This window comes from Chiloscyllium plagiosum, chromosome 35, assembly GCF_004010195.1.
Source record: "Chiloscyllium plagiosum isolate BGI_BamShark_2017 chromosome 35, ASM401019v2, whole genome shotgun sequence".
Classification (NCBI taxonomy): Eukaryota; Metazoa; Chordata; class Chondrichthyes; order Orectolobiformes; family Hemiscylliidae; genus Chiloscyllium; species Chiloscyllium plagiosum.
The window spans coordinates 41041372-41054388 of record NC_057744.1 but is presented as its reverse complement, the minus strand read 5'-3'; the positions used below and the strand labels follow the sequence as shown (position 1 = coordinate 41054388).

Genomic DNA, 13017 nt, shown 5'->3' with positions numbered 1-13017 from the left:
GGTGGGGGGAGGGGAAATGAGGAAACTGGTGAAATCCGAGTTCATCCCTTGTGGTTGGAGGGTTCCTAGCCGGAAGATGAGGCGTTCTTCCTCCAACCGTCGTTTTTAGATTAGATTAGATTAGATTAGATTAGATTACAGTGTGGAAACAGGCCCTTCGGCCCAACAAGTCCACACCGACCCGACGAAGCGCAACCCACCCATACCCCTACATTTGCCCCATATCTAACACTACAGGCAATTTAGCATGGCCAATTCACCTAACCTGCACATCTTTGGATTGTGGGAGGAAACCGGAGCACCCGGAGGAAACCCACACAGACACGGGGAGAACGTGCAAACTCCACACAGTCAGTCGCCTGAGGCGGGAATTGAACTCGGGTCTCTGGCGCTGCGAGGCAGCAGTGCTAACCACTGTGCCACCGTGCCCCCCACTTTTGTTGTTTTGTTGTGTTGTTTTGTTGTCCGTGTTGTTTTGATGTGGCCTGACGATGGAGGAGTCCAAAGACCTGCATATCCTTGGTGGAGTGGGAGGGGGAATTGAAATATTGAGCTACAGGGTGGTTGGGTTGGTTGGTCCTGGTGTCCCAGAGGTGTTCTCTGAAACGCTCCGCAAGTAGGCGGCCTGTCTCCCCAATATAGAGGAGGCCACATCGGGTGCAGAGGATGCAATAGATGATGTGTGTGGAGGTGCAGGTGAATCTGTGGCAGATATGGAAGTTTCCTTTGGGGCCTTGGAGGGAGGTGAGGGGGGAGGTGTGGGCGCAAGTCTTGCACCCCCTGCGGTTGCTGACGGCGGATGGTGCGCTGTACATGGAGATTGGTGGGGTGGTAGGTGAGGACCAGTGGGGTTCTGTCCTGGTGGCGGTTGGAGGGGCGGGGTTCAAGGGCGGAGGATCGGGAAGTGGAAGAGATGCGGTGGAGGGCATCGTCGATCACGTCGGGGGGGAAAGTTGCGGTCCTTGAAGAAGGAGGCCATCTGTGTTGTACGTATTTTGAACTGGTCCTCCTGGGAGCAGATGCGGCGGAGTGGAAGGGATTGGGAGAATGGGATGGCGTTTTTGCAGGGGGCAGGATGGGAGGAGGTGTAGTCCAGGTAGCTGTGTGAGTCGGTTGGTTTGTAGTAGATGTCCGTGTTGATTCGGTCGCCTGAGGTAGAAATAGATAGGTCGAGGAAGGGGAGGGAGGAATCTGGGACTGTCCAGGTGAATTTGAGGTCGGGGTGGAAGGTGTTGGTGAAGTGGATGAACTGTTCAACCTCCTCGTGGGAGCATGAGGCGGCGCCGATACAGTCATCGATGTAACGGAGGAAAAGGTGGGGGGTGGGGCCAGCTCCTCCAAACGAAAGGAGTAGCCATGGGCACCCGCATGGGCCCCAGCTATGCCTGCCTCTTCGTAGGATATGTGGAACAATCAAAGCACCTTCCTATGGTAAGGAAGAGTCCATTCAGCCCCTCAAGCCCTGCAACTTAGTGAAATCTTGTGTGATTGGTATTTCATCCACTCACCTATATTTGCTCCATACTCCTTAATATCCTTACCCACCACAAAACTATGTTAGTGTAAACTCCAATTCAATAGCATCCACTGGAGACAGTGTTTCACATTTCCACAACTCAGATGGAGTAATTTCTTTGATCTGCTCTTAGTAGATACCTTTTCTGGTTTTTAACTCTTCTATGAAATCACCTTTCAACCTTCTGTATTGGCAGTGAAACAAGCTAAGTTTACAAAACCTATTCTCGTAATTAAACCCTTTAAGTCTAGGCCTCATTCAGTTAACCCTTTCACCTCATGGTTTTTCTCAGGTTATCTGCAATAGTGTAAGTCATTCCCCAACAAGGACACAACCATGTTTAGGGGACGATAGGGAGAGAAAAATACTCGACAGACAGACAGGAGCTGAATATCACCATTCCTCAGTCATTTCTGTCCAGACACCAATGGGTCGATGAGTTCCTGAGTCGTGCAGATGAAAGATGGTTTCAACTTAAGCACTACTGACCACAAAGCCACTAAGCAAGGCCAGTCAGGGAAGTGTATAACAGGACCATTAATCAGAAGATGTTCCTTACCCACCATCTTATTGCTGCTGCTGTTACAGATTAGCAGAAAATCGCAGCTGGCCATCCATCCAACCCACCCTCCCTTACTCTCAATTACCTGACCCACCTCCTCACCTCATCCCCTCAGATTACCTCACTACCTGCTCTCCATATATTAATCCATACGTCCTCATTCTGGCAGTCAAACTGAATCTCCCCCAACCTGCAATAGTTTTACTACAAATTAACAAACAGACACTGAATGTGAAAAGAATGCGATTTATTTGAAACCCTGTTTGACTTTTATTCGTAAACCTTTTGTGGCAGTGCCCAGATTAAATGGTGCATTCCTACCAACTCTGGGAAAATGCTGGGATTTTGAAAAGCTAACTGAGGGCAGACATTGGGTGGACTTCTTGGTATCACAAGACAGCTGTCACTCAGATCATAGACACACCCATGGGGACAGAGGGAGTTTTGTATCAGCTCAACACCTTTATAATTATACTACAGTCCAGCTCAACACCTAGAAGACAGTTGGAGATTTAAAAAGGTGGGAAATTAGACAGAGCAGAATATTTAAATTGGATTGCAACCTATTTTGTTTAAGTTTCATCACTAAAAGCTGATGTAGTCGCAGGACACAGTGGTGCTGTGGGAGTATAACTTGGTTAGTAATCCAAAACCCAGCCTCTGGTCATGGCAGATGGTGAAATGTGAATTCAATAAAAATCTGGAAGTCATGGAAATAATGTAATCACTGCAATTTTTGTAAAAATCCATCTGGTTAACTAATGTCCTTTAAAGATGTAAATCTGCCATCCTTACCCAGTCTGGCCTACATGTGACTCCAGAACCACTGCAATGTGGTTGACCCTGAACTGCCCTCTTGTACAATGGGTTAAGGAGATGCCCACATCCCTCAAAGGGGAGAGAAACACCAAAACAGGAACTCACTGTCTGCCTCCAGCATTCATCCCTGCAGTTGACTCCTGCTCCGTTACGCATTCATTTGACTGATAATTGTGACTTTCCTGATGAAGGGCTTATGCCCGAAACGTTGATTCTCTTGCTCCTCAGAGCCTGACCTGCTGTACTTTCCCAGCACCACACTTTTGACTTTGATCTCCAGCATCTGCAGTGCTCATCCCCTGACAAAAATAGGACAATAGATTCAAATCAGAAAATGAGCTGATGTGTATTTGAGCATGGAACAGCTATTGGCTGGTTTCAATATTCATGGATAGTTGGACTGAATGAATTTTGGTTACTGGTGGTGAGGTCTGACACTGAGAAGATTCAGGAAGGGCAATATGGTGGCTCAGTGGTTAGCACTGCTGCATCACAGTGTCCGGGACGTGGGTTAGATTCCAATCTTGCGTGACTATCTGTGTGGAGAAAGTGAGGTCTGCAGATGCTGGAGATCAAAGTTGAAACTTTATTGCTGGAACAGCACAGCAGGTCAGGCAGCATCCAGGGAACAGGAGTTTCGACGTTTCGGGCACAGGCCCTTCTTCAGGACTATCTGTGTGGAGTTTGTACATTTTACCTGTATCTATGAGTTTCCTCCGGATTCTTTGGTTTCCTTCCACAGTCCAAAGATGTGCAGGTTAAGTGGATTAATCATGCTGAATTACCCCATAGTGTCCAGGAGTGTGCAGGCTAGGTGGGTTAGCCATGGGAAGTGCGGGTTTATGGGGATAGATTGGGAGAATCTTGGAGGGTCAGTGTGGACTTGATAGGCCAAAAGGCCTCATTCCACACTTTTGGAATGTTGTGATATTAGAGTAGAGCCATTCTGTCCAGTTGCCTGGTTGGGAGGGAACAGCATGGTACTAGGGCAGGTGTTAGGGTGATGGAACATACAATGGGACCCAGTGAGAGGAGGGTAGAGAAGGAATATGGGAGTGAGGGCACACTGAGTTGTAACTGCCCTCATTGTCATACAGACATCTGAGTGGGGGCAAATAGACCTTTGAACTTAAGTCTCAACCAGTTTGCTTAGCTGAATTCTATACACCAGCATGTTTGACTTCATTAAATCTGAATTTCTGTAAGTTCTGTCATTATGAATGGAAGACCCTTCATTGCTGGTTGGGAACTCCTGACCTATTAATAGCCAGGGACACATCCTTCGAAGGTGGGTCAACCTTTAAGGAGATCAGTAGGAGTCAGGTTAATATTGACAGCATCTGTGGAGAGAGAAAAAGATGTTACCAATTTCGATCTAATATGGGTCCTCTTTGAAAATTTCTCCAGCCCTTTGTGGATTTATTTCAGATTTCCAGTGCATGCAGAGTTTTATTTCTGTTCAGTAATGAGATCAGGTGGTTTGATGTAACCACACAGGACACAAGTTGCTCCTAAAGTGTACAAAATTGAAATCTTCTCTATTGGAGCAATATTTCAATGTGAATCTGTGGCATTGGTGGTGGAAGCAATGTGTTCAAACCTAAATGAGTTTGAAATCTTTCAGAAGGTAACATTTGGCAGTGGCAGTATCGACTGTTTATATCTCCCACAATTACACCAGGTCGTGAATTAAACCAGGCAGTGAAAAGCAATCTCTTTTCATCACTATTGGAGTCAAACATAAAGGTACTACTGACAATGTATTAAACGTTCCAACTATCTAAGACAGAATGAGCATTTCAGAAATTTTCACACCTTTTTAAAGTGATTATCTTAATCCTCTGTGATTAACAAATCTCATCATTACCAGTTTTTTACTGTTGCATGCGTACACACATTTTATACCTGATTTGGGTTTTCATAACCCCTTCCAGAGCTTTATCAGTGTTGAAAGGAACAGCCTAAGCTTAAAATTATGGTGCCATTTCCTTGAAAATAACAAGGCAGGTCATTTAGCCTCTGGCATGTACTTTTCCTACGTCTTAACGCAAACAGTTATATCACTCATTTCTGACATGAGAAATGAACTGAATAGCAACACACTTAGTATAAGCTATAAGTGTGGTGGTGTAGACAAGCAGGAGGCTGGGAGAACACAGCAAGCCAGGCAGCATCAGGATGTGGAGAAGTCAAAGTTTTGGATATAACCCTTCTTCAGGACTGTAATGTGTGATGGGGAGCACTATCTGGAGAATGGGGCCATTGAGCTTGGACAAGAGTGAGAATTGCCAGGAGAAGATTAACAATGATAAGTGGGCACTGAGTGTTGATGGGACAGGTTATGTACATTGCTTGGGTGGGGGGGGTTGGAAAGGAGGAGGAAGCAAATATTGCTGTGGGTTGGATTGCATTTTTGGGGGGGTGAGTGAGAGACAGTGATCCAGGATTGGGTTAGGTGAGAATCATTGAATTCCTAGACCCTCAAAACCCTCAAAAGAGCACCCCACCCAGACACCCTGCACTTCCCATAGCTGACCCACCTAGCTTGTACATCCTGGACACAATAGACAATTTAGTATGGTCAATCCATCTAATCTGCACATTTTTCAACAGTAGGCGGAAACCCATACAGAGTTCATGCAGACCCCACACAGACAGTCACCACCAAAGATGGAATTGGACCTGGGTCCCTAGCATTGTGAGGCAGCAGTGTTAACCACTGAGCCACTGTCCCAGCCATGAGCGGTAGCATTGTTCCAACACGCCAGTATTTTAAGTTATATTGCTGAGCATGTTTTATGCCCATTAAGTACATTTGTTAAAAAAACCAGCATTAACATACGGCAAACAGCTTAAGTTTCCTTAGATCTAGCCATCTGATGTTGGAAGTCATGCAGCAATTTGGATTGGCAGATAAACTGGGCGAGTGGGAAGTTTAACGTCTCGTATAAGTACTGCACACGTCAGCAGTTTCTCAGGGCCCCAGGGCACATCAGAGATGTATGTTGAGATATTTGCCCTCATTGAAGGGTTTGGGACACTATAGAATGTGACTGCCCAATTTCTTTAATCCATCAGTAAAATGCCAATTGTGGTTGTCATTGTGTCTTCCAATAACAGGCTTTTCCTGCATTCAGGGAAATTATTATCTGGCTAAAATACAGCAAGTTGCTCAGTGAGAACAGTTTCTGATTTCCTGACTGAAGCTGGGCTCAGGTCCATTCTATTCTTTCTTGTGTATGTCTATGTATTATGTGTGACAGTGTATGAGATTGTGTGTGTCAGCATGTGTTTCAGTGTCTGTGAATGCCACGAGGCAGGTTGGTCATTAAGCTGCTCATAACCAAGCATGTTTCTGTCCTCCCTAAACCTCGATACTCTCTGAGTAGGAAGCAAAGGGGCTCACTGAGTGGTAATCAGGAACTGGGAGCTGGGATTTATCCTGTTGAAAGTGCACAGTGCTTCACTGCATGCATGTGCACGTGGTAACAGAGCACTGTTTTTGTGAGTCCTGAGCTGATTATTGTACAAGCATTACCTCAGTAACGTGTTCAGAGATTTTAATACACACCTCTGGAGCAGTTTAGATTTGAACTCCCATCTCAGAGACAGAGATACTACCACTGGGCCGCAAGAACCCTGAAAGGAATTATTTTAATCAATCTGTTCAGGCATGTTACTTCACACCCTCAAGGGGCAGGTGGGACTTGAACCTCCTGGACCAAAAGCAGGACACTATCACAGCATCATAAGCCCCAATGCTTGGAGCGTACTGTATATGGAAATCTCAATGCATAATTGAAGGCATCTTAAAGAATACACTGCTGTATCCAGTGTTTGTTGGCAACCAGATCAATTTGGTGGCTTTTACTTCGGGCTAATAATCTGATCCTGGTGATTAAATATTTGTTGAAATTGGCTAGGCGTGAATGTGCCCGTGAGGTGCTCAAATATCAATCTCACACTTCTGCTCCTCGGCTGTTTTTACACTTAAATTTAGACCCGGTTGCAGACTAGTTTGATGCTAAGATGTAAGGCATGATAAAGGAAGAGCACAGTGTTTGAGCTAACTGGGTGAGATTGCACTTTAATGCTTCAGTGTGTGTAGATGCTCTACATCTGTTATCTCTGTAAAGGGTTGATTTTATTGCATGTACCCATGCCAGTGCCCAATAAACAGCAAAGACACCATTTGATTCCTATTGAATGAGGTGTACAAGAAGGCAGTGAGGGGATTGGCTAAAGAAATTAGGATACTTGCTGCAAAGGCATTGTGAAATTATGGGAAAGGGAGCTAATAGCATCAGCTCCTTCCTCGGGAGTTTTGAGGATGGTGAGAGGTTAAGGGCCCTGTAAGCTAATTGATGTATACAGTACATCTACATCATCTGAACCACAGTGAGCTCAGTCCTGGTCAGCAGATTGAAGCTGAATTCTGAGATTTTCCCTTTGAGTCTCAGCTGAACAAAAGAAAAGTTGTTAATAGACATAAATTACCCAATAGCAATGGGCAAGTCCAACTGAATGCCAGGCTGGGATTCAGTCCTTGCTCCTCTGATTAGAAATCCAGTACCTGATTATGTTGGGGGTAAAGAGGGCCTGAATGGTCAGTTTTACTAGATACTAAAGCTATTATTTCTGTGCCTTGCACCTAACTTGACAGTACGATTTGTTGCATGTTAAACTACATTGAATTACGGAGAAATGGCCTTTTGTTCCAAGTGGTCTATACTGGTGTTAACAATTTAGGCCAATCGCCTCCCACTCTGATACTCCCCAACCTTCCCAAGTCCTCTCCCCCATTCTGTACATTCAGCCTTCCCCACACGTACACCATTGGCCAGCACCATATGGCAGGTTCCACATTCTTATCACCTTTTCCCTAAATTCCATTTTTGACTTGTTCGTGACAATCTTGTATCCATGTTGACTTGTTCTGGGTGGCCCCACGATTAGGGAATAATTTCTCCTCATTTCCCTTTTCCAACTCCTTCCTAGTATTAAATACCTGAATATTAATAATCATACCATAATAATTATGACAGTGCCATTAGCTTTTGATGCTCTAACGTTCTGATGTACCTTGTGTCTATGCGGTGTGGTTGGTGGTCCTTCCTTTTCATGTGTAAATGGGACAGTGTGCAATGGCAAAAGTGTGCCCGTGATGAATTCCTGGTAGAGCTGATATAATCAGTCCAATTCTTCAGAGTGGCACTGCAGTTCATTATTGAGGAAGTGCTATATTTTCAGAGGGGCCTTCACTAAGTGTAATGTTAGACTCTATTCCTATTTGCCTGATCAGGTGGACACTAAAAGACGGTGTGTAAGGAATGGTAGAGTTTGTGGGTTACTAAGAGGACTGCTTCAATCATGTACTTTTCCAACTAGTACCTCTTTGTCAGGGTAGGAAAATGGCTAAAAACCATTCTCGAACATCCATTAGACCCAAACTATCTGTTATTTCACTCAGTATGACCCACTTCATTTCTTGTCACCTCTCCTGCCAGATAAGAACATGTGGAATATTATCAATCTGGCTTAGGTTACAGTTAACACTTAGGTAAAAACAATGACTGCAGATGCTGGAAACCAGATTCTGGATTAGTGGTGCTGGACCGTAACATCGATTTTACTGCTCCTCGGATGCTGCCTGAACTGCTGTGCTCTTCCACCACCACTAATCCAGAATACAGTTAACACTTGTACATCAGTAATTACTAAAATTCCTTCCTGTCTATGTTACATCTAGATCTGGCTATTCTCGTGCATATCCAACTGGCCTCCCATCTTCCATCTTTCATAAACTTTCAGCTCATTCAAAACTTTGCTACTAATAACTAGGAGAAAGTGAGGACAGCTGGACATCAGAGTTGAGAGTGTAGTGCTGGAAAAGCGCAGTGGGACACGCAGCATCCAAGGAGCAGGAGAATCGATGTTTCACGCAAAAGCCCTTCATCAGCCCTCCTGATGAAGGGCTTATGCCCGAAATGTTGATTCTCCTGCTCCTCAGATGCTACCTGACCAGCTGTGCTTTTCTCGCACCACACTCTCTACTGCTACCAATAACTCCCTAGTATTGTTCATCTAGCACTCCCCCACCCCGTTCATTCTCTAATGCTCCAAAATAGAACCTTGGGACCTTCTACCATGTTAAAGGTGATATATAAATGAAACTCCTTGTTGTATTCAAGCTTCCACTTTATATTGAGGATGGGAACAAGTTGCTGTTACCATAGCGACTCAGCAGTAGATGCTAACATGTCTCCATATGGAATTGGTTCAACTTGTTTGGATGTCAGTGTTAGCTTTCAGCTTTAGAAAGAAGTTTATGCATTCATTTGAATAAAATAACTAGTACATCTGAGCCTTAGTTTCTGACTTAGCCCAACTGCATTGACTAGCCTGCCTCAGTTGAAGTCTTTCTTTGGTTGAGCCTGTACTGGTAGAATCCAATACTTCATGTTTTTCTAAGTTCTTTGACAATTAGTGCTTTCAGCTTGTGCTTTTGAATTGGTATCTGTCAACTTTTTAATTTGAATTCCTTCCCTATATCCCTTAAAAGCGTGCACACTCTCAGTTTCCTGCAAGCCAATATAACTGACCATACGCTGTATATATAGAATCCACTGTGAGAATATGTACAGCTCCCACATGTATTCAATATGGGGCTCAAGGACATAAATTGGGCTGTTCTGTTTGATACACAGCAGCCAAAGTTGTTACTTGTGCCCTTTAGGTTATTTGTGACAACTGATTTATTTGTCTTTCCTTTCCAAGGGCCAATATCAATGTCCAAAAGCACAGCATTGTCTGCACTAACCTACCAGAAGGAGAGTTTGACGGGGGGCGTTACCAATCCCAATGAAGTCTTTTGTTCAGTTCCTGGTCGCCTCTCACTCCTGAGTTCAACATCCAAATACAAGGTGACAGTGGCTGAAGTCCAGAGGCGCTTGTCTCCTCCTGAGTGTCTGAATGCATCCCTTCTTGGTGGAGTCCTGCGAAGGTGAGTGAGAAAACTGCTGAAAGAAGCTGGTGGGAGGGAGAGGGCTGCTTTATAATAAAGTACCACACAAGTAAATTACTTTGGAATTTGTTCAACAACTTCATGTCAGTTGGAATTTACAAACTATTATGTAAAGAGGACAGCAAGAGTAATGCATCTTTTAGGAGGCTCCAAACCAGTTGAGAGCCAGTGAAATATTTTTGATGTGTAGTTACTATTTCAATGAAGGAACTATGATTGATAATGTCGGCATTGCAAGCTCCCAAAAACAGTAATGTGATAAATGACCAGATAACTTGTAATAACAGAAAATGCTGGAAATACTCAGCAGGTCAGGCAACATTAGTGAAGAGAGGATCTTGAGTCAATGTTTCAGGTTGATGATGTGGGATGATGAAGACACTTGCCAGGTTTCAGACACGTAGAGAATTGGGAATGCCCGTGACTGGGTGGAAGGTGGGGGAGATTGAATGGGAAAAAGGGATGATAGTGGAGTCAACAAAATAAAGTATATGTCAGACGGGAAAATCAGAACAATTTCTAACAGCTGCTGTCTGAAATACTGAGGAAAGGGTTTAATCTGAAATTGTTAAATTGAGTTTGGAAGACTGGAAGATGGCTAGACAAAAGATAAGGTGTTTTTCTTCAAGGTTGTATTTCACTTGAACAATGTAGGAACCCAAGGATAAATTAGGACGATGGTGAAAAATAAAAATGACTTGACAACTAAACTCAGCACCACATTGATCATGCAGACTGAATGGATAACTTCAGTTAGCCAGTCTAGATGTTGTCTCCACAGCAGAGGGAACAGTATCAGCAGCAAATTCTAAAATGAGACAAGGAAAGTTTGGAGTCTTGGAAGGATTAAACTAAAAGAAAGGTTGGAAGTGGACGTCTTGCCAATGTGAAAGATTGAGTATTGGGGGTGATTGACGAATGGATCGGGATATCAGGGACAAGGAATGATTCCTTTGGAATAATGTGAAGTGTGGGCTGAATCTGCTGACTGTGGACTGTGTGGTGGAAGGTAAAGGTGAGGGGGAAATACTATGGAGGGTATGAGGGTAGCAAGCAGAAAGGCATGAAATAGAGCGATGTGGTTAACAACCCTGTTGTAGTGTGGAGATTGACACTGTTAGTACACTTGCAACTGAGAAATTGGACGATCTTTTGTAATCTGTTTCTGTGACTTCCGGTTGGGGAATAAATGTTGGTCTGAGATCCTGTGGTCCTCTTTGAATAGTACACAGAACTTTCCCATCCATCTGAAAGAAGAACCTTTGACAGTGTAGCATTCAGTTGGTGCTGTTCCAAAGTGACAGTCTGGATCCTGGGCTCTGCAGTGATATTTTGATAATGCAAATAGTAGGTCATGACTAAAACCTCAATGACATTCCACCATTGGATCCATTTTGCATCTTGTCCAAAGGGAATAAAGCTTTGAAAAATTCCTTCTGTATCACTTTAGTCAATGACAGTGCTGAGCTAATGTAGGATTGCTATCAGTTAAGAGAAGTTGTTACCATTTCTGGTACGAGGGTAACTGCTTTGAATGTTGGGTGGGAAGTCATGAATCAAGGTCACAAGCCAGTTGGACTGAGAGCAGCCCCCTGCAACCTTTGGAGTTGCTGCAAACTCCATGCATCTGCTCAATTGTACTTTATTTCACACTGTCAGCTTGAGAAAACCCTTCAGGATAAACAGTGCTGATCTAGGGTGACTGAAGCATATGGAATGTCTACCAAAGCCTCTTGGCATTTTGGATTCTTTACAGCTACAGGCTATCTTCTTTCATTGAACTTAAGTTGAAATTAATAGACCCTGATTAGATCATGTTTAAGTACTATGCATAGTCTTGATCTCTTAAAATATTTTCATGAAGAAAATGGAGGCGTTAGACAAAGTGCAAGAAAACAGGTTCCAAGGATGATTTCAAATTGAAGACCTTATAACTATCAGGAAAGATTGAATATACTGGGGCACTTTTCTCTTGAAAAGAGAATGCTGTGGGTCACTTGTAGGAGGTCATAGAGTCATAGTGGTGTACAGCATGGAAACAGACCCTTCGATCCAACCCGTCCATGCCGACCAGATATCCCAACCCAATCTAGTCCCACCTGCCAGCACCCGGCCCAGTTCCCTCCAAACACTTCCTATTCATATACCCATCCAAATGCCTCTTATATGTTGCAATTGTACCAGCCACCACCACTTCCTCTGGCAGCTCATTCCATACACATACCACCCTCTGTGTGGAAAAGTTGCCCCGTAGGTCTCTTTTATATCTTTCCCCTTTTACCCTAAACCTATACCCTCTAGTTCTGGACTCCCTGACCCCAGGGAAAAGACTTTGCCTATTTATCATATCCATGCCCCTCATAATTTTGTAAATCTCTATAAGGTCACCCCTCAGCCTCTGACACTCCTTATATACTTCATGGTAAGATCCTAGGGAGTGTTGCTGAACAAAGAGACCTTCGAGTGCAGGTTCATAGCTCCTTGAAAGTGGAGTCGCAGGTAGATAGGTTAGTGAAGAAGGCGTTTGTTATGCTTTCCTATATTGGTCAGAGTATTGAGTACAGGAGTTGGGAGGTCATGTTGCGGCTGTACAGGCTGTACATTGGTTAGGCCACTGTTGGAATATTGCATGTAATTCTGGTCTCCTTCCTATCGGAAAGATGTTGTGAAACCTGAAAGGGTTCAGACAAGATTTACAAGGATGTTGCCAGGGTTGGAGGATTTGAACCATAGGGAGAGGCTGAACAGGCTGGGGCTGTTTTCCTTGGAGTGAGGTGGTGACATATTGCAAAAAGTAGGATAGATTTATTCACTTTAAATTACACAATGTTCAGTCAGCGTCAGATTTGTAACCACCGTCAATGTGCTAGAAGCAACTAACCTTGGATTTGAAATACAAATACTGAGTACACTGGTATAATTTCCATGGTGTGTTGCACCCCACGCAAGTCTCTGTGCCAACATGGGCTGTGAAATGCACGTTGTATTCTGGAGCGATGGATGGTGTGTGTAGAATCTCCCAATATTTTTTCTGTTATGTGGCCAGCCACAGGACATCTCACACACACACTGCCTGCCACTGATGTGTTTCCAAGT

At 44.1% G+C, this 13017-nt stretch overlaps 1 protein-coding gene across 2 annotated transcripts in view; it reads left to right on the top strand.

The window, feature by feature from the left end:
* tfap2c (transcription factor AP-2 gamma (activating enhancer binding protein 2 gamma)) overlaps positions 1–13017 on the top strand; it is a 60429-nt gene that overhangs the window by 31317 nt on the left and 16095 nt on the right. For both annotated transcript variants that reach the window (XM_043676975.1, XM_043676974.1), the window contains exon 4: positions 9675–9900. In XM_043676975.1, coding sequence (XP_043532910.1) covers positions 9675–9900 — 226 coding nt within the window. The remainder of the gene's footprint in view (positions 1–9674; positions 9901–13017) is intronic.